Here is a 24,344-nt window from a genome sequence, read left to right on the forward strand (position 1 = left end):
ACAGGGGAGCTCCCTGTATGGTGGGCAGCCTGCAGCCCAATAGAGCTCAAAGGCACAAAAGCTGCTTGACGAGACTTACTGGGGGGGATTTTTTATTTATTTTTATTTTTATCTTAATATTACGGAGTACAGTGATGGAAAAATATTAGAATTGAGAAAAAAAATGTTTTAATTGTATTTGTCATTTTTTTCTGAATGCAGAAATGCCATATTTCTAGCACTCGATTAACTCAAGTAACATTAGGCCTACTACAGCACATGCTTTGCTATTTTCCTGTATATGCTCACTAAATTAGGCTTGTAGTTAAGATGTTTGCAATCTAACTCTAATCTAAGGGATGACGATAGAATTATGTTTTTATTTAATTTAATTTTACTTAATTTAATTGTACGCAAAGTTATAATCAGCAATATTCGAAATATTGCTGATTGCAAACATCTGCTTTTTGTGCAGATGTACGCTGTACACTTTATTAAAGGGCTGCTAACCTAATGGTAATAATTATTTAACTGTAAATAGACCGAAAAGACCTCGGGCTCTCTGATGCAACTTCTCGCGGAGGGATATCAGCCATGGCGACACATTTGTAATCTGTCTTGTTGCCTGGAGATAAGTAAAATGGAGTCTGAAATCGCCTTTAAAGTCCTTCCTTCTCAGCCATGTTGGCTCAACCGGAACTGTCATATGATGTTTGGAGACATATGATGCAGGTCCACCTTGATCCAAAATGTCGTCAGCTGCGTCCTAACCCGAGTTAAGGACGTAACATATTTTACCCCGCGCCTGAAATCTGTGACGCGATTGCGGCGGACCTTCGGAGCTCGAGCTCGCAACGGCAGCGGGAGAGAAGTCATCGCTTCTCCTGCTGCTATTTAGCACACTGCGTAGGGTTACAGCAGGTAAGATTATTTCACCATGTTAAACTGCCTTTCAATATGTTGCGCTTTATATATATTGGTAATGCTCCACATTTACGACTTGAATTGAAAGCTGATGTTTTAGGCCGTCTTGTCAAGTATTACAAGCGTCTGTAGCCAGGCAAATCAGCCGCGCCTCCTCCCCGGTTTAGCTACAACGGTGCACTAGCCTAGCTTAACGCTACCCCGTATTATTTAGGTTACTACCGTCCTTTTTCCTATTGTAGACATATTTGCTTTTGAATTGAATCCACGAAGCACTCATTTAGACCGTTTTATGTCGGTTGTTGTGAAGCAAAAATATTTACGTTGCCTGTATTTTTCGAGGAAGTGATAAACCGGGACTAGCGTTTCACTCTTGCGTAAAATGGTGTCCGAGTTAACCAGCCGACAATACTGTATGAGCGGACTGGTCATCTGTTTACATCTCGAATGTGTCAGAATGACACTTTAGACGACGATAACATTGGTTTTGCCCACTGGATAAAGCCAAATCACGCGTTTCACAACATGAAAAGGAAGCTTATTGTGCATTGTGAGGAAATCGTTCCAAGGAATCACTTTGTAACTTGGGCTGGTTAAGGAGCAGAGCGGCAGTCCGAAAGTTACTTTGCACAAGATTATATCTTGCACTTTCTCAGTATCGTTTAGCAGCCGGATAACATTAATGTTAGCTGAATCATGCTGAGTAAGGGGAAAGTGGTTTGTTCTTCGTCTAATGCGCTCATAGATAATGGCCCGTGGAGAGAAACCTTTATTAAAATAATAAACTGTCCATGTTCATTTATTTTGTCGTTCGGCTTACTGAAATGATAGGGAGATATAAACGTGACTTCTGTATTCAATGCTTCAGTATTATTCAGTTTTCTGGTCTCTGGCTTGAGTCAGGTGATTGTTAACGTTAGCTCGTAGCTAGTCAGCTGGCGTCCTGTCATTCCGCTGTTTTCCTGTCATTGTTAAACAATGCGTATTTTGATGTCGGTAACAATCTTTAAACAGATATTATAGAGACATCAGGGGCCCGTGTTGCCCTCAGGTGGTCGTTTAATACATGACAAATAACTAGTCGTAAAGCTTACATTCTAACTTGATTAACTTAAGCCATATGAAGGGGCAAACGTCAAGGGCATACTGCAAGTTTGCACTCCGATCCGTTACGGTAATACGAACGAAAAGGTGCATGATCTGAATTGTCCTACAGGATATTGTTGGTGTGGAATCTTGACAGACTTTTAAACGTTTTTAAAGATACATTTTTATGAATTCTGCGTCCATTTCAGAAACTATTAAAATAGTCGTCTTTTGTATGTAAACATTGAAGCCTCTGTGACTAATGACGGCAGAAAGCTAAACTAAAGTGTGTTTCTTTCTGGTCAGTGACAGTGAATGAAAGCGCTGTTCAATACACTGACACTCAGCACTCACTGTAAATGACGAGGGGTGACGACAGAAGATGGGCGTGACGGACCTTTTTCAGTTTCTTCTGAGTGGAAACAAATTTCTTGTCTACTCCAACACAAAAATGTATTATGTCAGACAGGGAGAGATTTTTTTTTTAAATTAATTAATTTTCTTCCTATTATAATGTCCACATTTAGTTGTAGCATATCCAAGCTTGGATTTTCTGCTTATGGTGAAAATGAAATGCTGGGGTCATGCTTTGGGAACAGATTAAGTCTTGGGTGAAAGTGCGTTGATAATTACAGTGGTTGCGTATTTTTTTTTTTTTTCATGTAGAGTTTGCCCTATTCACAGAAAGCTGCACCTTGAGTATGCTTGACTGTGCACCTGTGTGTAGAAGGCATAACCCTTGTTATAAGTTAGGTTGTGGGGCATAATTAGCATTTGATGTTTGTCTCGAAATGCTCATCATACAGAGTAATGACATGTTGGACCTGTTTCTTTTAAACTGCCTTTTGGAACTCATGTATTGTCTTGCATAACAAGAAGAGCAGAAAAACTCATAATTAAAGTGACATTCCAGGCATGCTGATCGTCCTGCTCATACCTTGGGCAATACCAAAATGGTTCACTCAGAAATGAATATTGTCAATTTCGTACTCACAAATAAGGGAGGTTGTGAATAGAGCTGCTGTTTTTCATTCAATGAAAGATTTAAGATTGAGATATTTTAGGGATGCACCGATATGAACATTTTGGCCGATACCGATAACCGATAATTCTTTACATTTGAAAGCCGATAACCGATATATTGGCCGATAAATCTAAATTAAAAAAATGTATATACTTTGATAGCCTGTATACATAAACAAAAGGCTCACCATTAAAAGCCTCGTCTCAAACACTTTTAACATAAATCAAACATTTACAATACAGTATAGCCTAGTTTGAACCAGTGTAAGATTCCTTAACTTTTAAAATAAATTTTACACTCCTATGGGCAACTTTCTTTATTAAAAAAATGGTAACACTTTATAATACGGTTTAATTTTGTTAGCATTAGTTAGCATGAACCAACAATTTTATAAGACATTTTTAAGAAAGTTGTATCTGTTAACATTAGTCAATGCACTGTGAACTAACATGAACACACATATTTTATTAACTACTATAACAAAGGCTATTGCTCTCTGTTAGTTAATGCATTAACAAATGAGACCTTATTGTAAAGTGTTATCAAAAAATCTATTGCCTAACAAAAAATAAAATACCTAAATAATGCAAACAAGTCATTGGATAACATTGGGCTGCATATAAAGAAACAAAATGGATCAATAAAATGGAATCGCCTCTGCACGGACAATAAGGAAATTATTTTTATCAAACCATATCGTTGATGAAAATAATACGAGAACAAAATAATGGTAGTTATTAATTATAACACAATATTTTTGAAAAAAATTAAACATTTTTAATATTACAGTGATAGTAAAAATCTTTAATAGCTTAGTTACTGTTTCAAATTACATTGCTGTGTGAGCTGCACACGCTGAAGCTGAAGAGAACGAACGTTAAACCAAATCGCTTTGCTAGAAGGTTAATCAACTCAACGGTTGCTGAAGAATGCAAACCCAAAGAATTTACAAATTTATTACAATAGTGAATACAATTATAATTATATGACAGTCCCAATCATAGGTTTTAATGTTTTGCATTGTTGTTCAATCTGCGCGTGCTTAAGCTGAAGAGAACGAGCACCGGGAAACTGAAGAACTTTTCTAGCAGGCTGTTTAAATCCACGAAACGCATCATATGTGAGATTAATCAGATATTTATTTTACATCAACTTTATATTACGACTTATCTGCACAAAATGACGTGAATGCACAATCGAACTTGTGCTGGTCACAATGTTGTAGTAATCCCTGTTCTGGACGCGCTATTCCCACAACAACGCGCTGAAACACGGCAACTAAACCCAGAGAATTCACAACGTTTTATTACAATAGTGTTCTCATTATAATGGCATGTATATGACAGTCCCAATTATAGTTAGGAATGTGCATTGCTGTTTGAGCTGCGCGCACGCTAAATAGGCTATAAAGATGATCACCGGTACAACGAAGCTCTACTGCATCGTTCATTAACTCAACCAAACGCATCCTATATTAGATTAATAATATAGGATAATATAATATATATAATAATACAGATATATATACACAAAATAAACATATTACAACTTACAATGGCACAGAATGCTGCGAATGCTCAAGAGAACTTGACTATGCTTGTCATGAAGGCTTAACTCCATAGATGCGCTCTTTCCAAAACAACGCGCTCGTCGCGTTGAAACACTGGCGAACAAGAATTCACAACATTCTTTTACAGGCGTTTTTATTATAATGTTATGAAGCCTATGTGACAGATTTGTGCTGCACATGTTGCACTGAACTGTATCTTCCTTTTCGAAGTGAATCCAATCATTCAGAACCATCATGGCGAACAGCGCGCATCTCTCAACTGAAGTAAATAATCTATTATCTATCGGCTTTGATATATCGGCCAAATTTTCTTATCGGATCGATAACGATAACATCAAAAAAGACCATTTATCGGCCGATATCGATATATGGTCGATATATCGTGCATCCCTAAGATATTTTACCTATTTTTACTTACTTATTATATTTTTATATGAAATATTGTAATTAGGGCTGGAACTAGCAAAAAAAAAAAAAAAAATTCAATTAATCCATCAATTATTTTTCCCGGATAGATTAATCCGTTGTTTATTTCAGAATAGTCTATTGATCCTTTGGTTAATTTACCAATAAATAATAACCGGTCTGTAACTAATCTATGTATGAACTTTTGCCTAATGATATTGTTTATGAGAAGATTTATGCAGTTTAGGCCTAATTACGGAAAGTGTAACTATGACAGCGTTCACAATCACTTTATGGGATTTACAGCAGCAGTTGCTTACAAGTGAGTCCTGAAATGTTTTGTTCTTCAGATGATTAAAGTAGCTGCTTAAATATGTTGTTCAGCTGAAGTCACGACCGCATTCTTCTAACTAGCGACAGTGTCAAACATGGCGGTTTTCATAAAACCGTAAAGTTTTACAACGATTGGCAGCGCGTTAAATAAATGAGTCCAATAATGGTGGGTGTTCATCCATTAGATATTTTAGATTACCAACAACAGCGTTAAATGCTTTACAAGTGGTTGCAGAAACTACCCACTGAAGTTCGTATAAAACTGAATGCTGTATGAACGCAGCTGTATTAAGCACAAAATATGGGACTAACAACCATATTCTTGTGCTGCGTTAAAAAAATCACCATAATAAATGTCCAAAGACTTGCCCTGTTGTCTCGTTGTTTTGAGGTAGAGGAGTCCTGGGATGTTTTATTTTCCGATGATCCTGCATAGATGTTGTGGTGTGGTAGGCCATTTCCGTTTTACAGAGCGTGCAAAGCACCATTTTATTTGTTCTCGGCTAAAAAAAACTCCCACACTTTAAATCGGGCTCAATATTTTTGCAATAACGGCTGATTTTCACCATGCCCGAGTGTCGGAGTCGCCATCATTAGGGATGAACATAAACGCACAACGAAACGACGCATTCCACGGAAATTGACAGATTATAGCTACTTCCGCGTCGGACCTACACTGGAGCCTCTACGCTGTAGTCTACGCGTTGGTTTTCATTTATACTTCTGCGTCGTTGTCCTCATTAACGTGCAATTACACGTGCAGAGGGAGAGGTTCTTGCAGACCAATCGCATCGCTTGCGTCCGCGTAGAATTGACTCGTTACATTTTTGGAGAGGTGGACGTCAGGGTACGCGTACTCCATACAACCTACGACGAAGCTACGGCGTGAGTTCGACGCCGAAGTATAAATTGGGCTTAATGGTTATGTTGACGCATCATTCCAGCCCAAATCATAATGTCTTTAAAGTTATTTTTAGAATTTAAATTGTAATGTATGAAAGTGGTTTGTGAGTTTTCAAAATGAGAACAGAATACTTTTCATTTAAGCTATTCTTATTACAAAACACACCTTAATAATTACAAAATGCATATTTCCTATCCTGGTTTACGATTGGACAATACATCATGCCAAATGTGCTAAAATGAACAATATAGTTACAGCTATGGGGTGATTTATTATTAAATGAAACCAATTCAAAGATAAAGTGATAAATGACAAGCAGATAAATAGATGCTTCCATGAGAGCTTGTTACTTCCGTTTGACAGTTTCCACTTTCTGGTCTCATTTAAAATAATTGGTGAGCCTTTCACACCCAACCCATAAAGGAAGTAAGGAATAATTGACGACAGCCCGTTGAACTATTAGAAAAATAATGCACACCCGAGGTGGTCCTCGGTGTGCATTATTTTTCTAATAATTCAATGGCTTGAAATCAATTATTCCGCTTATACTACAGTTACCACACATCGAAACATTGTTCAAATGATGTATTTCAAGACGTTTGTAAAGTTTTTGTCATTAAAACGCTCTTGTATGTAGGACTAATTTATTGCGCATCTAATCCCACGCCTCCGTTGCGAATTCCAAAACGTCATTTTAGAGTTAGTAACGGAGGTTTGAGCCACTGATAGCAGACTAATGCTGGACATACTTAACGACTGGCTGAAACATTCTGTTTCCATCGACTGCAGCAGATTTTAAACACAGACTGAACGCGCTGAACACGCGTTTGGGCATGATCAATCATAACAAAGTATCAAATTACATTCATAACAATACAATAAGTCCTTACAATAAGTGTGTCTCCGGCTTTATATATTAATGCAGTTATTAGAGAGAGAGAGAGAGAGAGAGAGAGAGAGAGCTTCAATGTTATTATTTATTAATTCATTTTAATTAGTTCGTTCATGTTTTTTTCCTAATATTGACGAAAATACATTTTGTTCCAAAAATAACAAAAACGACGACTTTATTCAGCATTGTATTCTCTTCCGGTTCTGTTGTCAATCCACGTCCATGAGTCCGCTGACGTAAGACGAGCTGACGTGTTATCTGGTGCGCCCGAGCTTCGTTTACAGTCTGAGGGAGACGCACGCTCTAAACAAAACAATCTGTGCAAACATGTCTAAGGATTTCGACACAGGGGAAGACTTGCATTTTTTTTTAACCAGAAATATTTATTTGAACCCGAATACACGGATGCACCAGATAACACGTCAGCAGCGTCTTACGTCAGCAGCGTCACTGGCCTCGTGAACGCGGATTGACAACAGAACCGGAAGAGAATACAATGCTGAATAAAGTCATTGTTTTTGTTATTTTTGGAACAAAATGTATTTTCGATGCTTCAAAAAATTCTAACTAACCCCCTGAGGTCACATGGACTACTTTGATGATGTATTTATTGCCTTTCTGGACAAGGACAGTATACCGTACATAGATTTTCAATGGAGGGACAGAAAACTCTCGGACTAAATCTAAAATATCTTAAACTGTGTTCCGAAGATGAACGGAGGTTTTACGGGCTTGGAACGACATGAGGATGAGTCATTAATGACATCATTTTAATTTTTGGGTGAACTAACCCTTTAAAGTGCTTTTACAGGTCCTTCTCAAAAAATTAGCATATTGTGATAAAGTTCATTATTTTCCATAATGTATTGATTAAAATTAAACTTTCATATATTTTAGATTCATTGCACACCAACTGAAATATTTCAGGTCTTTTATTGTTTTAATACTGATGATTTTGGCATAAAGCTCATGGAAACCCAAAATTCATATCTCCAAAAATTAGCATATTATGAAAAGGGTCTCTAAATAGCTATTAACCTAATCATCTGAATCAACTAATTAACTCTAAACACCTGCAAAAGATACTTTTTAAAAGAGGCTTTTAAAAACTCCTAGCCTGTTTCATTACTCAAAACCGCAATCATGGGTAAGACTGGCGACCTGACTGCTGTCCAGAAGGCTATCATTGACACCCTCAAGCAAGAGGGTAAGACACAGAAAGAAATTTCTGAACAAATAGGCTGTTCCCAGAGTGCTGTATCAAGGCACCTCAGTGGGAAGTCTGTGGGAAGGAAAAAGTGTGGCAAAAACACTGCACAACGAGAAGAGGTGACCGGACCATGAGGAAGATTGTGGAGAATAGGGATGGGAATCGAGAACCGGTTCTTCTTCAGAACCGGTGCCCAGTGAACCGATTCCTTGGAACCGTTAGCATGCTTGCTTAACGATTCCTCTTATCGGTTCCGCTCGTTGCAAATGTGTCATGACGTCACACACGCGCTACGTTGTTTTGGTTATATTTCACGCGAAAAGACGACAATACGGTCAATTTCGTCAAAGGGAACTACCTCCATTATGCAGAAACATTTGGCCACACAGCATGCAATTCATTTGACGCGAGTGTGAGTAATTAAAAATGCTCCAACTACTTTATAAGCCTACATCTGGGCACATTTCGGGTTTTATGAACAACCTGGTAAGCACGACCTGGAGAAGAGACAGTGCGTGTGCGCTCATGTCACGCACAAATAGAATATGCAGGAGGAAATACCACTAACTTGAAATACCACGTTAGCCGTGTTCACTCGAGCTGTTATAACGCCTGCAGAGTCTGACTGCTTTAGAGTAAGCATGATTATAATCGCGTGATTATAAATGGATGATCGTCTTCAACAACGGACTCGTTGACGGATGCACGCGTCTCAGGGTAACATTATACACTGATGAATGAGCGCTGCTTTTAAATGAACATTTCTTTAAAACAAAATTGATTTGACAGAATTTCATTTTCTTAATGGCATAAACAGACTTTAGTCCCATGAAACGTTAACTGGAATGTCACTGTTTCTGTCACTGTGACTTCCCGAACAGGCGAACACACACACACACACACACACGCGTGCGAACGCGCACATCACTTTTGAAGAAAAATTGAAAATTGGATGCAGTGCATCGTAATGCATCGAGATATCGAATTGAACTGAATCGATGAAATGATAATCGTAATCGAACTGAACCATGAGACCAGTGTAGGTTCAAACCACTAATACTCTGTGCTGTGTCATCTGATCAGATATTAAAGCGAGTTAATACAAACAAACACATTTGTACTTATTCCCTCACCCAATGAGAATCGATAAGGAATCGAATCGATAAGCAATATCGATAATGGAATCGGAATCGTTAAATTCTTATCAATTCCCATCCCTACTCATCACACATAATACACCTGAAAGTGCACATGCGCAGAAGGGACGAGCACGTACGACGGCCTCACGTAAACATATCACCGGAATGATTGACACTTAGGTGGACCAATAGTATAGGCTACCCACCCAGAAAAAGAAAATATTCCGCTGTATCTTTAATGTTATTTTAACAACAAAATACAAAGAGAATCACTTTTGTATCTTTAACAAAGATTCACTATGCAGTGTTATTTTACATTTGATTATTCAATTTCTATACCTGAATACTGTTAAATTTACCTGAAAAACAAAGCATTGTTTTTCATTTGCATCTTTGTTCTATTGAATTTATCTATGCTTGTAATTTGTTTATTTTCAATGCAGATTCACTCCTCTGCAAAATCACCCGAATCATTCTAGAATGAATCATTTCAAATAAAGCTATTCATCTGGTGAAACGGTTTTCATATCGCAATCTATATCGCAGAAAAACAAAATATCGCAATCAAATGACAGTTTTTTCCAGTATCGTGCAGCCCTAACCTCTTGTGATTTGTGTCTGTATTCATAATATAGCCTCTCATACATTTTTGCTAAAAGGGGAACTATGTAGTTTTTTTAGCTTAATTTACCTTTACTGAACAGCTTCGGTGTCATTGGAATGGTTATATTACTTTTTTCGGGTTGAATGTGGCCGTCTCGCTTCCCCCTAGCGCATGTGAGTGGAAAAACCACCCTTGCAACTTTGGGTGGTTTTCACCGGCCTCAGCGTCAGGAAATACTGCGCAATATCAGGTCTCGCGATGTAACGAATTGCTTTACGGCACTGCACAAATACACGTCCCCATCCAGGATCCGGCTGGCTAGTTTTTCACCATATCGTCATGGGTGAGCCGGCTTCTTTGAAAACAAATGCACATGACCGGAGGGAGAAGATGGAGGGAGGGACAGTCACCAACTAGTTTTTACGACAGAGTTGTCAAATATCTATTCCGACGCTGTAGGGGGAGCTCTATATAGAAACCAGCGAGCAAAAAGCGAGAATGCAGTGAAGAAATTGCCAAAACTGCAGAGCACTGCTTTAATTTTAACTGTTTTTTTATTCCAACTGCATTAAATTCCAGTATTCAACATATTATTCATACAAAACTATATTAAGCCTCACCTTAAAAACAATGCTGAATAATCCCAAAATGTTGTTGCTGTAGCACTTGTAATAGTGATACAAGGTGCCAAGAGCAGATACAAACTGTACTTATGTTTTCCTTTTCCAAAACCACATTTTGAGGTGTTAACTACAGATTAAATTATGTGTCAGACCTGGATTCCAAATGAATTAGAAAATCAATAAGGACACATTTGTTGCTAGGTGAAATTAATCCCACTGTTTACACGCTTATTAAATCATACACTTATTAAATCATACATATTTACAAAACAAATGTATCACATCTTTCTGACTTTTATTTCAGATTCAATAACAAATACATTTGTCAATTGTCACCATCCGGTGGTGATGGCGCAGTGGATAAGACGCATGCCTTTGGTGTGAGAGACCCGGGTTCGAATCCACTGTGAGACACCAATGTGTCCCTGAGCAATTGTAGGTTGCTTTGGATAAAAGCTTCAGCTAGATGTAAATGAAACAATGTATTCTATAATTTGTCACTTAAAATAATGCATTTTCTACATCAGTATTTATATTTGAACTTTTATCCAAGTACTTCTATGATAATTTGAACTATTGTATCAGAAATAATGATACTATGAGGTTGAAAAGACTGCTGTTTCATGACTACTCTCTCTGGGTCAGCGGCAGAGCCAACACAGATTTGAATGTTGCGTTATGATTTTGTCAAAGGTTTAATAGACAGACGAAAAGGAAGAAGATCGCGTAGGTGTTTGAATCGAGATCAGTCTTTTAAGTATTAATCTTGCAGCTCTACTGTCGTATTTCTCTCTCAGCATAGGAGTAGCACGACGGCTTTTCAGTGCAATGTCTCACGTCGCTTCCACGCATCCACTTGAGAGGGATATTACATCACTTTAACACAGATTACGAAACATTTTTATCCTCTGTTGGAACGAAAGTGTCTAACTTCTGTCAACCTCATCTATATGGAAGGAAAAATATAAAACGATTTCATTTGAATAAATATCGATTCTGTAATAAAAATAAGTAAATTTTAAAATGGTGATTGCTAGGTGAATCGATTTTAGATTCTAGTTAGTGACGTGTTACAATGTGTTAAAAAATGATAGCATCATACAAAGAACATGTTAAAATATGTTGGCAAAATACTAATTTATTTTAACATGTTAATTTTAGTGACATGTTAAATCATGGTAGCAACATGGTAATTAATGTTAAATAATACTAGCAACATTTTAATTCATATTAACATGTTAAAACATGCTTACCAAATGTTAAACCATGCTAGCAACATGCTAATTCATGTTAGCAACTGTGTTAAAACATAATATCATCATGCTAATACATGTTAAAAAAAGCAAGCGAAATGTTAATTTATGCTAACAACATGTTAAAACATGCTAACCATGTGGTAATTCATGCTAGAAATGTGTGTTCCCCTGCTGTCCCAAACTTCAGTTTCACCAATTCAATTCAAACTTGAAACTTGTCAAAGTTATTTCAAACTTTCAGACATTTCAAAGGCTTTTTCAAGCCAACTTCAAAGTTTAAGAACTTTACTCGCTTAGTTATTATTATTATTATTATTAGTAATAGTTAGTTGTAGTATTACATGATGTTACAATTAAAATAAATCAGAGTCACAGATTTATAGAAAAGCATAGTTAGGCTACAGGATAGTAGTGTTGTCAAAAGTACTTACTTCGGTAAGTTGTTACTGAAATTTTAAAAATGTGATGATACCAGCATTTCCCTCTAGCATTTTGAGCGTTGTTGAACGGATTCCTAAACACCTCCAATTGGCCATTGTGATCACGCACTCAACATAAGTCTCTGATTGGCTACAATGATCAACACTGTAAAAACATGTTGTCTTCACTGACTTAGTTGGTACCGAAGTCAGTATTTTTGACAACACTACAGGATTCTGCAAATTTTTTTCTGTCTCATTTTCTCATTTCATTATCAATTTTGGGTGGATGCTATCAATGTTATGCTCAGCTACAGCACGCAAAGGAAATGTACAAATCCACAATAATTTGTAATAAAACAATTTTTGCAACACACACAACAGATTTTTGTTAAACTGACTTTAAATATCAACCGAATGTGCATTAAAAGTCTCAAAATATCAACATGCAATATTATTTTGTTTTAATTATTTGTTTTTTCCTTTGAATGCCATGACACACTTAGTTTCAGAAAGGGCTTTCATTGCACTTTCGTAACACCCTAAAGAGTTTAGGTCTGCCCTAAAATCTATACTGTGAAAGCACCTTGAAATACTTTGCATTATGGACCACTATCTATTTTCAGGTCTTGTCTTCATAAGTCGTGTGTTCTAAATTGGTTCGGGGGTTTTTGCCAAGAGCCTGTTGCCAGCTGAAGTTCTGATCACTCTTTGCTGCTGTGATGATTGACAAAGGTCTTTTCTAGACTAATATCTTGAAAGACTGTGGATTAGGCCTATAATAAGACTTGGTATATTAATTGCTCTTGAGCAAAAAACATTTAGTATGAAACTAAAGGCTGTTGTTTTTTACTCTCTCAGGTTGAGCCTGGAACCAGCTGTCCTCCAAGATGAACCCTTATGAGTGAACCTGAGCCTATTCAGTAAGCTGTTAGCTTCCAGTGGTCAAAGCCATGCCTGAAGATTAGAGCCTCTCTCTTGCTTACAGCAATACAAATATACAGAAGAATCTACATGACTCTTCATGTAGACCTTCCTGTGTTTGTCCTGCTGGATTGAGTTCTTCCTCCCCTACTATAATATCAGCTCTGTCCTTTTCATACCACTCCGTCTTGCACTTTCATGTCCACCTGGGAACATGCAGCTGCATTTAAGAATGTCTCCAACCTAGTCTCATGCGTCCAATGAGTGGAGACTCAGACGGCCCTGCTCCTGAAAGAGTCTCGCGGGCCTTCCCTTTGTCAGGCCCTGTGTCCTCCTCAGAGATGTCCTCCCTGCAGTCACTAGGGCCAGTGCAGAGCTGGCTGGGTCAGGAGTTGGAGAAATGTGGCATAGATGCAATGATCTACACCCGCTATGTCCTTAGTCTGCTACTGCACGACAACTATGACTATGACCTGCAGGACCAGGTATAGTGAAAACGTTTCAGAAAAATGTTGTTCTTTGTTTTTAATATTTTAAGTGACTACAATTCTAATAAAACATCTTAAAGCAGCAGTTTTGTAAAAGTTGTAAAAGTGTATAACAGGTGTGCAGTACGTTTTATGAAGTCACAATTGTTTTTAATGTAAACCAACTTTAATGAAATCATTCTAGCAGAATTTTGAATGCTGGTTGATCCGTTAATACAGGATCATTTCATATATTTTATGTATTTAGTAGTACCGGTAGTTCTCTCAGTTTTATTTTATTTTTTTGCATTCAATTATTCAGATTAAAAAAACACCAAACAACATGAATACTAAGCAACTTTCCTTGTGCACAGGAAAATGACATCTTCCTGGGCTGGGAGAAAGGAACAGGGAAGAAATGGGGAAAGAGCAAGAAGAAGGGAGTGACTGACCTTAGTCTTGAAGAGATGAAGAAACAAGCTGCTGTGCAATGTTTGCGTTCAGCATCTGATGAAGTAAGACCTTTACTTCAAGGAATTTATCAAATGTGTTTTGTATTCCTACAACCTTTTTTCACACCACTGTTGTGAGTTTGTGTTGTGGGATTAGTGGACCAAAGAATTGTTAAACAATCAAGAATAGCACTCATTAAGGCCTCGTTTACACATAGCCGGGTATTTAGAGAAACAAATATTTCCCCCCCTCCGTTTTCAATAATAACATCGTGCACACAAAAGTGTTTTCAAAAAAGTTGTCATTTACATCAACCGGCGTATTTGTCGAGTGCCATCATAACTATGCCAAACCTATGGGCGGAATTGCAAACTTAGGGCGCTCACATGACCTTAAGCATTTTTTGGCGCATAATGTGACGTTTGAGAACCTAAAACCCTGTTTCTCCCAGTTGACACGACAACACATAACCGGCGTTTTCAGAAATCTCCACTTTGGCCAGAGTTTTTAGAAATAATCGTTTTCTGTGAAAAAAAACGGGGTTTTCGTGTAAACGAGAGTCCAAACCGCAGGGAAATATCTGTGTTTTCCGTTCGTGTAAACAGGGCCTAATACTGTAAAAAAAAAATCCACTTAGGGCTCTAGTAATGTGGGTTTGCCTAAAAGCGTTTAAAGGGTAACTCAACCCCTGGTCAGAGCCTGACTCCACCCACTGGCAATATTTGAAAAATGCTGGAAAAGTGGGCAGAGCCCAGCGGAGGGTGTGGGGGGCGGGCACCTGAGACCCGCGTCTTTCTGTAGGCAAGGGCGTGGTGAGCTGGTCCATGCTTATGTCACGCAGTACCGTGACATCCAATAGGAAAATTCAACTGCAATAGCCAACGTTCAACCTGAAGAGGGCAGCACTCAGAAGTTTTTACACCATATATTGTAGAATTAAAACACTTTATACCCAAACGTCAAATGTACTCGAATCAATGAACTGCATTAATAAAGCCCCAGTCTTACAGATCATTAATTTAAAAAAAGTTGTTTTAAGGTTGTTACCCTTAAGGTTGTTACCCTTTAACAGTGATTATGCTTATTTCTTTACAAAATAAAATCACCAGAACTAGTTCACAATTATTCAACAATGTGGTTAATTTGATTGTTTTCTGTGTATTTGGAGCTTAAAAATCAGAGTAATTTTTAAAACAAATTTTATATTTAGTTCCTACTATTTTTATGAAAACTGTTTTTTCTCTGTTTTTTGTTTTTGGTTGATTTTTTTAAAATCCATTTATTAATTTATAAATCACAAAGAACAGCGATTAGTATAATTTTCCCTGCAACTAAGTTTAAATTACTGTTTTGTTCTCCTTCAGAATTCTGGAATTGAAAGCTTGGTTGAGGAGCTTTGCTCTAAACTCAAGGATATTCAAAATAAACATGCAGGTTGGTCTCATGCAGGTTATGCAAAAATTGCATTGTCCTACTACAGTTGTAACCCGTGTATCGCAGTGATTCAATTAAATTGATTTACTATTACTGTCTTACAGAAAAAGAAAAGCAAGGAAATAAAAAATCTGATATATCTCAGTCTCCTGAACCAGATGAATCCCTTTCTTCTAAGGACCAGGTTGAGATGTAAGTAAAGCCTGTAATAATAATGTGGATTGTTACACAGCTGGGGTTATGATCTCTATGTAAATAATGAATAGTATGACTTTATAGTCATGTAGCTTTTATTAAACCAGAAAAGGCTGTGATTAAATATATAGTCTGTGTGCTGCATGCTTAAAAGTTAATGGGCAGTGTTTTGTTTTGAGAGCCTAGTGAGTGTACTTGCATAACATAGTAAATAGAGATGAGATTTTTTTTGTATGATTACAACAGCAGTCTCAGATAGCAACATTAAGATGACCTAATGCAGTTATTGCTCTTATTTAATTTTCTTATTATTTATAGTAAAATGATGATGATTATTATTATTATTATTATTCCCTCTTAGGTACTATGAAGCCTTTCCACCTCTGTCAGAAAAACCTGTTTGTCTCCAAGAAATTATGACAGTGTGGAACAAAGCTAAAGCCTGCACATATTCCAGCTCATCATCATCTGCTGTCCCTCAAACAAGCACAGACACATCCTCTCCAAAAGACTGCACCAGCGAAGGTGAAGCCTTTAAAGACCGAACAGTTGATGCACCCAGTTCCACCACCACAACCAGCGAGAGGGCCCAGCAGCGACGCATTAAGAGGGAGAAGGAAAACCGATTCCATGGAAGCGCAACAGGAGTGCCTGATGATCAGGTTGCACCTCATAGTAAGAGGCAGGCCAGACACCGATCTGAGGGAAGGTTCCGTCCCAGATCATGGTCCTCTGGCTCGAGTGAGGCTGGCTCAAGCTCCAGTGGTAACCAGGGTGACCAGACCCCTAGTTGCAAAGCAGTCCGCATAAGACACAAGTCTCGAGAGGTCAGCAGTAGAAACAAAAGAGGCCGAAGTGGCAGTGGACAGGTGAAACTGGCCCTAAAAGTCATCGACAAAGAGGAACGGAAAAATGCACGTGGCAACGTCAGTACCACTGGAGGCCCACCTAAGCAGCAGCACTACATGAAAAAAGGCAAGAGACCTCTGAGGGAGATCCGCAAAGATGCTAATCTAGTTGAGGCACAGGAGTCAGGAGGAGAGGCCAATAAAAAAGAATATATGGAGGAGCCTCTTTGGTACACAGAGCCCATCTCTGAGTACTTTGTCCCTCTCAGTAGAAGTAAATTGGAGACAAAGTATCGGAGTACAGAAGACTCTTCCAATGACTTAGCTATGTCCATTGATGTGGACTGTCTATCGGAGAGAATTCAAGGAATCTGCATTGCAAATTCTTGTTTTCAAAGGACATACCTTGCAGCAGGCACTTTTGTGGATGGCCACTTCATTGAAGTGCCTGGTGAAGGTGACGAAGAGGCTCCTGAACTGAATGGGATTCCAAGCTGCCATCCTCCTGAAGATGGTCAAGATTTAGATGATGAGCATCTTTCTGAATTCACTCACTTCTATGAAGTTGATCTTTATCAATCCATATTGGATCCTAGTGCCTCAGATGCGGTACAAGAAAGTCGAATCCTGAACATGATTCGACAGAAGAGCATTGAGCGAAAACACTTTGAAGCAGGATGTGTAGTTTTAGATGGCCTTGAGCTGCAAGGGGAAAGTGCAATAAGGGTTGATTCTCTGGGAACTTCAGAAGCAGATGTTTCTATCACTCAAGATATGGAGACCATTGCCCAAGTCTGGGAGTGCTGTTCATCTTCTAGCTTGGAGGATTTGGAGGGAGAAAGTTGTCCTGGTGACTCTCCAGTCAGGCTCTCCCCAGTGTTGGACAGTGTTCCATTTAATTTTAGCAAACTATCTGGAGCTTTTGTAGGGCATCATCTCCAAGAAGCCAGTGGTAGCATCTCTGACCTAAACTCCTGCTTTTCACTTTTTGAGTTGCAGTATGATAGCCCTTCCTTTTCTATTCCCTGTGACTCTCTCACAGCAGGTCAGGACAATGTAGATTCAAGTAGCTGTTTAGATCCACAAAGAAACAAACAATCCCGTTTGCTAATTTGGACCAAAAACAGTGCCTTTGATGAAACAGAACACTGCTCTAACTTATCAACGAGGACCTGCAGTCCATGGTCCCACTCAGAGGAGACAAGGTCAGATAGTGAGCAGATCAATGCACTGGCAGATGAATCTGTTTTGTTGGGCAATGAAGAGGTCAGCTGTATCTCCCTTATCCCACCTTTATGCCTAGAGGAGGAGCTTTTAGATTTCTTTCAAGAGAACTCGAGTCACCAGCAGGAAGAAACAAATATAGGCACAGAGTCCAACCAGCCCTTCAATAAGAAATCGAAATTGGAGTCTGTTTGTGGCATAGCATTAGAGCAGGATGAGAGTAAACTCTATAATGCTGTTGTGTTTTCAGATGTCCCAAATCAACAAAGTGATGAATACACCTCAGGGATAATAAAAGACATTTGGATGGCTATTGGAGACAGAGACTGTGTCTTAACACTTGGGGTAAAGAATACAGGGGAGCACTTCTTTTCAGAGGAGGCTCCTGGCTACCAATGCAGCTGTCTTGACAAGGATGTAAAAGGTGAAATTATTCAAAAGAAAGCTGTGCAGTGTTCGGAGTATCATCTTTGGGATGGGCAGAAAGAGGATGAGGGACTTACTAAAAACAAGCTCTCTAAAATAAATGATGGGGATTACACCACACCGGCAAAGCCCTGGAATTGTAATTCACAGGACAGCACCTCATTTATCCTCGGTGGGGTTTATGGAGAACTGAAGACTCTAAGTGGCGACAGAGAATGGGCTATGGTTCCACCTGGTGATGCTTGTGGCAGTTTGTTGCAGTGTGCAGCTGCCACATCTTCTGACATGGTAACCATTGCAGGGGCGGATGTGTTCATGAACACGAGCAGTCGCTTTGCTCCTGGCCACAGGCCGTTGTGGAGACCTCTCGTGTCCCTTGGTCAAAATGAGCAGACTTCCAAGGGACCAGGGGATGGTTTGAATAAGGGATTTTCTGTTGTCTTCCATGAAGATTTACTGGGATCATGCGGAGGGTTCCGTGGAGAAGAGTCAGGACTGGATTACTCATTTTCATCCTTTGATTTAAACAACCCTTTTTCCCAGGTCCTGCATGTGGAGTGCTCCTTTGAGCCAGAGGATATGGCCTCGTTCAGCCCGGGATTCAAGCCAAAATCCATATTATGCTCAGACAATGAGCCCTTTTGCCCTTGGTTATATGGCATCAATCGGACTCAGTATCGGGCCATTCGAATTTCCCCAAGGACCCATTTCCGGCCAATATCTGCCTCTGAATTGTCTCCAGGTGGGTGCAGTGAGTCAGATGTAGAGTCTGAGAAAGAGGAAGCAAGTCTTCCAATTGGTCAAGCAGACCTCTTTGATGACCCAGAGGCTGACCTCAAGCCTCTCGAGGAGGACGCAGAGTGTGAGGGTCCTTACTATGGGAAATCTGAGCTGGAGTCTGGTAAGTTCCTACCCAGATTAAAGAAGTCTGGCATGGAGAAGAGTGCCCAGACGTCACTCGATTCACAGGAGGGTGGGAGCACCCTTTTGCCGATTTCTGAACAAGAGATTTGCATAGATTGTGAGACGGCAGTGGTTTCGGCGCCATGTTCTCATGTGCAGTCCTCTGTTCAACAAGAACAATGCAGCAAAGAGACAGAGTCTTGCAAATGTGCTGCAGCTGATCAGATTCCTAAAACTGGGAAGTCACTTGATGTTGCTCAAGATATGCATGAGGTAAGTACTACAGAGCCAGTCTGTCACCTTCAGATACATGTATGCATATGGACAGTTGTAATAGATTAGCATGTCTTTAGCTGTTAATATAGACATTGGTATCACCTGCACTTTCTGAATTCACATATACCATGACTGTACTTCATATTGTTTAGTGATTAAAAAAACTTTCAAAAAGAAAAAAAACCTTACTTTTCTCCTTACTTCAACAGTTTCCTCTGTTGAATTTTGGAGAACAGTGCTTAAATAATATGCAGCAAGAAGAGTGCTGGTGGCAGAGTACTCTAAGTTCTCCTTTATTTCCAGGTTCTCAGTGTGGAGGTAAGAGGAATACACAATTGAACAGTTTTAGATACTGGGAAGTTAATTGTACTCTGCTTTGACAAACCCATTAAGTTATAATAGATAATAATAATGATTAATTTGAATGTAATGTTGTAGACGTTACATTGAATGGAATTGGCATAATATTAAATGTTGTAATGTGTTTTTTGTGTTTTTGCTTTTAGGAAGCAGTAATGTATGAATCTTCTGCTTAACGTGGAGGCATACCAATGCTATTTTCCTCATCACTTTCAACCATAAACCAGAGGAGGGATAGGAGGAGCCTTACAAGAACAGTGAGCCCAGGGCCCACAGTGGTTTCTTACTTAACCACCCTGTCCTAAGCCCTATTATTCCTCAGTTGATCTAAAATGGTGTATCAGCAAGTTGAACACATAGAGGGAGGAAAACATGGCAATAGGTTGAACATACAGAAGATGATTCTGGTCAACAGCATATATTATAGACCTGTTTCAGTCTGTTAAGTCCAAGGTTGATCAATTTTGAAAAGAATAAAAAGGCATAGTTAAGCATTAAGATTTGTTCTTTATTTACCCCTTATAGATTTTAGCTTCACTTTTATGTTTGATCTAGGATACACTATAACTGTGGTCCTACTGATTGTGCATGTGCTTGTGAACCTAGTCTCAGTCCTTCTAATAGTCAAAGTTTCTGTGACCGAACTATGAATACTCAGAAGTCAGGTTGAAAGCACTACAATTGCAACACCCCCTTCCCCTGCCGGATAATTTTTCTTTTTGTCTTATTTTTTCCTTCTAAATTACTTGTAGAGGATAGAGTTGTGTGAGGTTTGGTGTGTTGAAAGAAAATTGCTTTTGTCCCCTACCATGCTGCTTTGAAAGCATCTTAAAGAAATAAAGCAGGGTAATATATTGAAAGTGTAATAAAACAATAAGCAAACTAAAAACTGAGATAATTTAAAACAGAAGGTTAAGGTAGAAACAGAGCTTTACCCTTGAAATCTGAAGTTGCTTTCTTTTCTTGAGTTTCCCTTTCAAAACAGCCATTTTGATAAAGGTTTAACAATTTGCTAGGTTATTTTTTTCATTTCAGGTTTTAACTTTTTTTTTATTGTCAGTTTGGTTTGATTTGTGAAGTTACCTTTTGATAAAAGTTAATTTTGGAGAGAGTTGTGGTGTCAAAGAATAGTTAACATTTTCCTGAATACAAGTATGGCAACATATCTAGAAAGCATGTAAAATATGTTGCAGATAATGGAAAAATAGTTTGACCCAAATATATAATTTCAGATAAGTTGTTTAAGTCTTAAAAAAAAAAAAACTATTTTACAACTTACAGTTGATAGTGCATATCTGTTGCAGTTTGGTATTGTAGCCATAACTTTATGTATTGTTTCTTTAAGGTTAGTGTAAATTTTGGGCTTTTCAGTTAAATTTTTTCCCCTTTCTTTAATCAACAAAATTGTGACCACTGAATATAACATGGCTTGATTACTTTATTTGTTTATTTTTTAACAGGAAAATTGATAATTTCCAGTCACAGCATTTGATTGCTTGAAGGTTGTTTATTTCATGTTCTTTACCTCCTCCTTGTTTTAGAAATCTGTGGCTGTTTCAATGTGAACTCATGGCATGGGCAGTGCCTATAGCAAGATTTAATATGAAGAGGGGTTTATAAAAGCAATATAGTATTTTGGCACACAATAACTCTACAACCTTATGATATTGATGTATTTTTGTGTTTAAGTCGAACATACATTTATTTATTTTTGATGGTTTATTTTTGAAATGTTACTTTAATTTAAACTCATTTCCCTCTATTTTCGTATGGATAAGGCCCAAATTACTTTTCCTGCAAAGTTTGAAAGGTTGCTTGCCTATATAATTTTAATGGCTGTGGAATGAAAGGTGGAATGGGGTATGGTTTAACCCTTTTGTTCATAATGCATAATCCTGTCCATCCTAAATTTGTTTTGTGATCTAATACCATCTTTTACACCTGTGACTTATCTATTCCCTTTTGTCTGCTTCTTGACCTTAACAGATCGAACATAGCTTTAATCTAGCCTGGACGATTCAGTTTTGTTACAAACATTACAAGTGAGAAATTACTAAAATTTACATTTTTAAAAGTACCCTATATGTTTTTTTTTGTTTTTTTTGAAAAAAAATTAGTACTTTTTTTTTTCTTTTTTCTTTTTTCCTGTACCAATTTGGGAAACTTTGTTTTAAAGCATTACTATTTAAATATTTTCAGGGGGAATTTGAATGTGACAATGAAATGGAAAATAATAATGCCCCATCAGCATTGACCAAAAAATTCCTTTGAAAAACGATTCCTTAATTTGGCACAGGGATTTAAGTTTTTAAACTTGCTTTGGCATCAAATGTCCCAAAAAAACAAAAAACAAAAAAAAGCCCCTTTGCAAGAGTTTATTTTGTTGACCTGTTCTGAGATGCACTTTGGGTTGAATTGCAAAAAAAAAAAAAAAAAAAAAAAAAAGTATTTTATATATCGGTGCTAACATTCATACACCATGTCTAAGATGTAATCTTTAGATGTGTATAAGCAAATTGTCTGCACGTCTGCAACAGAAACAGGTCTAAGGTTTGAAGTGTATGATCCTAGACTGTATAGAAATGGCCACAGACTATAACCTTGGAGAGATGATTTTGTATGACCCAGTTTGAAACGGCTTGTGTTTGTTTCCCCACATTATTTCCTCATTGTGGTTATGGGAGTGTGATTATTGTTTTACAAAGAACCTAAATATCCAGTTAATAGAAATGTTTAGTGGTAGAAAACAAGGCACAAAGAAGTTATTTTACTGTATGTTATAACTGGGTAGAGCAGCACCTGGGTGCCTTTATTGGATTATTTAGTTGACAATTAACATGTTACAATTCACTTTCATTTTTCAAATTTAAATTGCTGTCAGAGATTCCAAAATGCAATTACACATTTTTGGCATCACTTACAAAATCTAAATTGACTCTTGTTCTGTCTAGCCCTTGGAGTGAAATGTTGCCATCCTCCAAAGTTGTTTCTTGTATTAGTTGGATTTTTGTTCATTAAGTAACTTAAATTGTTTATGGTGGGTGGGTGACAGAGGACAAAAGCATTTTTCAAATTTAAGCATTTTGAGAAAATGCATAAATATTATAGTGAATGTGTGATTGTGAAATATAACAAAACAGCATAAGCAGATTATTTACAGTTACATACATTTGAATCAGTTCCTCTTTTAGTTTGAACAGACTAATTTTAAAATGAAAAAAAGTGACACTTTATCTTTCAAGTCTAGTTCTGTTTGTGAGGTGGTATGATTGCTGGAGAACGTACTCATGTCTGTGGGAGAAATTGTATTATTTGCATTCTTAGGTTTTGGTTTGGTCAATACATTTGGAGAGGATGACTAGTCTATACTTACAGGTTTAAGTTTTGATTGCAATGTTGAAAAACTTTTAAAGCAAAATTCTCTCCATTTCATCTCTGTGACAGCTTCTTAATTGGAGCCCAAACCTGTATTTTTCCTCTGAATACCTGATGAAAGTCACCGAACCCCAACACAGACAAAGTTGGTTGCATTGTTCTAATGCCATGTACATCTGAGTACATTTTGTTTCCATTGTGAAGTTTCTAAACCTTTAATAAACATCAAAAAAGTTCATAGTTGTTCTCTTTCTTAGGCACGGCTAGAAATATTCTGAAAATACTGATTTATACAATCAATACCCAGGTAGCTTATTGGCCTGGTTTTCTAGGTACACTACACATTAAGTTCTGACCCTGAGCCAACCTCACTCAAAAAAATGATTTTTGCCTCTTGTTAAATTTAATTAATTAAAATAAGGCAAAGTAACACGATTGTTTAATATTCTGTCACAGCTTAATTTAATTGTGTTCAATCAACCGAATATATTCAAAACTGAAGTTTACTTCATTAATTTGTGTGAAAACTACATGAATCATTTTTGTTGACAACTAACTGCAGTGGATCTGCAGTTCCCAGCATGCTTTGCAGGGACTGCATTAGGGGGCTAAATTTAGTTATTTAATGTATTTTTCATTAAATGTAAAGATATTGTTAGTATTTAATGTTCAGTTATGTTAGAAACTTAGAGGACTTTCCTTAATGTTTTTGAATTTTGTGGTTACCATTATGCAGAAGAGTGACGACTCTGTTTAGGCTGTGGCACTCAGTATACACTACATGTATTAAACCTCACACACAGAACAAGTCATTAAACATTACTGTGTAAAAAATTAATTAAATTAAATCAAACTCTTGTAGCTTCTTTCATTGGAAGCAACTGTAGAGTCAAATTAGCTTAAATTATTATGTTGTTGATATTAGACAGGACAAAAATTAAATAGGAATCTAGTAGGAATGACACAATTATGTTAGTAGTCTTGACAACATGAATTTAAGTTCATACAGCAAGATTACAACAAATTATTTCAACCAAATTAGATTTTGTTGGTAAAATGTAATTCAATTTTGTGGAAAAGCTTTCCTTAAT

The 24,344-nt window shown here is 37.6% G+C and overlaps 1 protein-coding gene across 1 annotated transcript; it reads left to right on the forward strand.

Annotated features, from left to right (window-relative positions):
• The first annotated feature begins 665 nt into the window (after window positions 1–665).
• kiaa0232 (KIAA0232 ortholog) lies at window positions 666–23,489 on the forward strand. Its single transcript, XM_077229068.1, has 8 exons — window positions 666–900; window positions 13,230–13,777; window positions 14,134–14,274; window positions 15,577–15,646; window positions 15,751–15,838; window positions 16,203–19,515; window positions 19,728–19,836; window positions 20,025–23,489. Exons 2-8 carry the CDS (start codon window positions 13,544–13,546, stop codon window positions 20,039–20,041), a joined length of 3,972 nt encoding a protein of 1,323 aa, XP_077085183.1. The 5' UTR covers window positions 666–900; window positions 13,230–13,543; the 3' UTR covers window positions 20,042–23,489.
• The last annotated feature ends 855 nt before the right edge of the window (window positions 23,490–24,344 follow it).

Source organism: Siphateles boraxobius, unplaced genomic scaffold (genome assembly GCF_051911475.1).
Source record: "Siphateles boraxobius isolate OS27281-9 unplaced genomic scaffold, OSU_SipBor_1 130, whole genome shotgun sequence".
Classification (NCBI taxonomy): domain Eukaryota; kingdom Metazoa; phylum Chordata; class Actinopteri; order Cypriniformes; family Leuciscidae; genus Siphateles; species Siphateles boraxobius.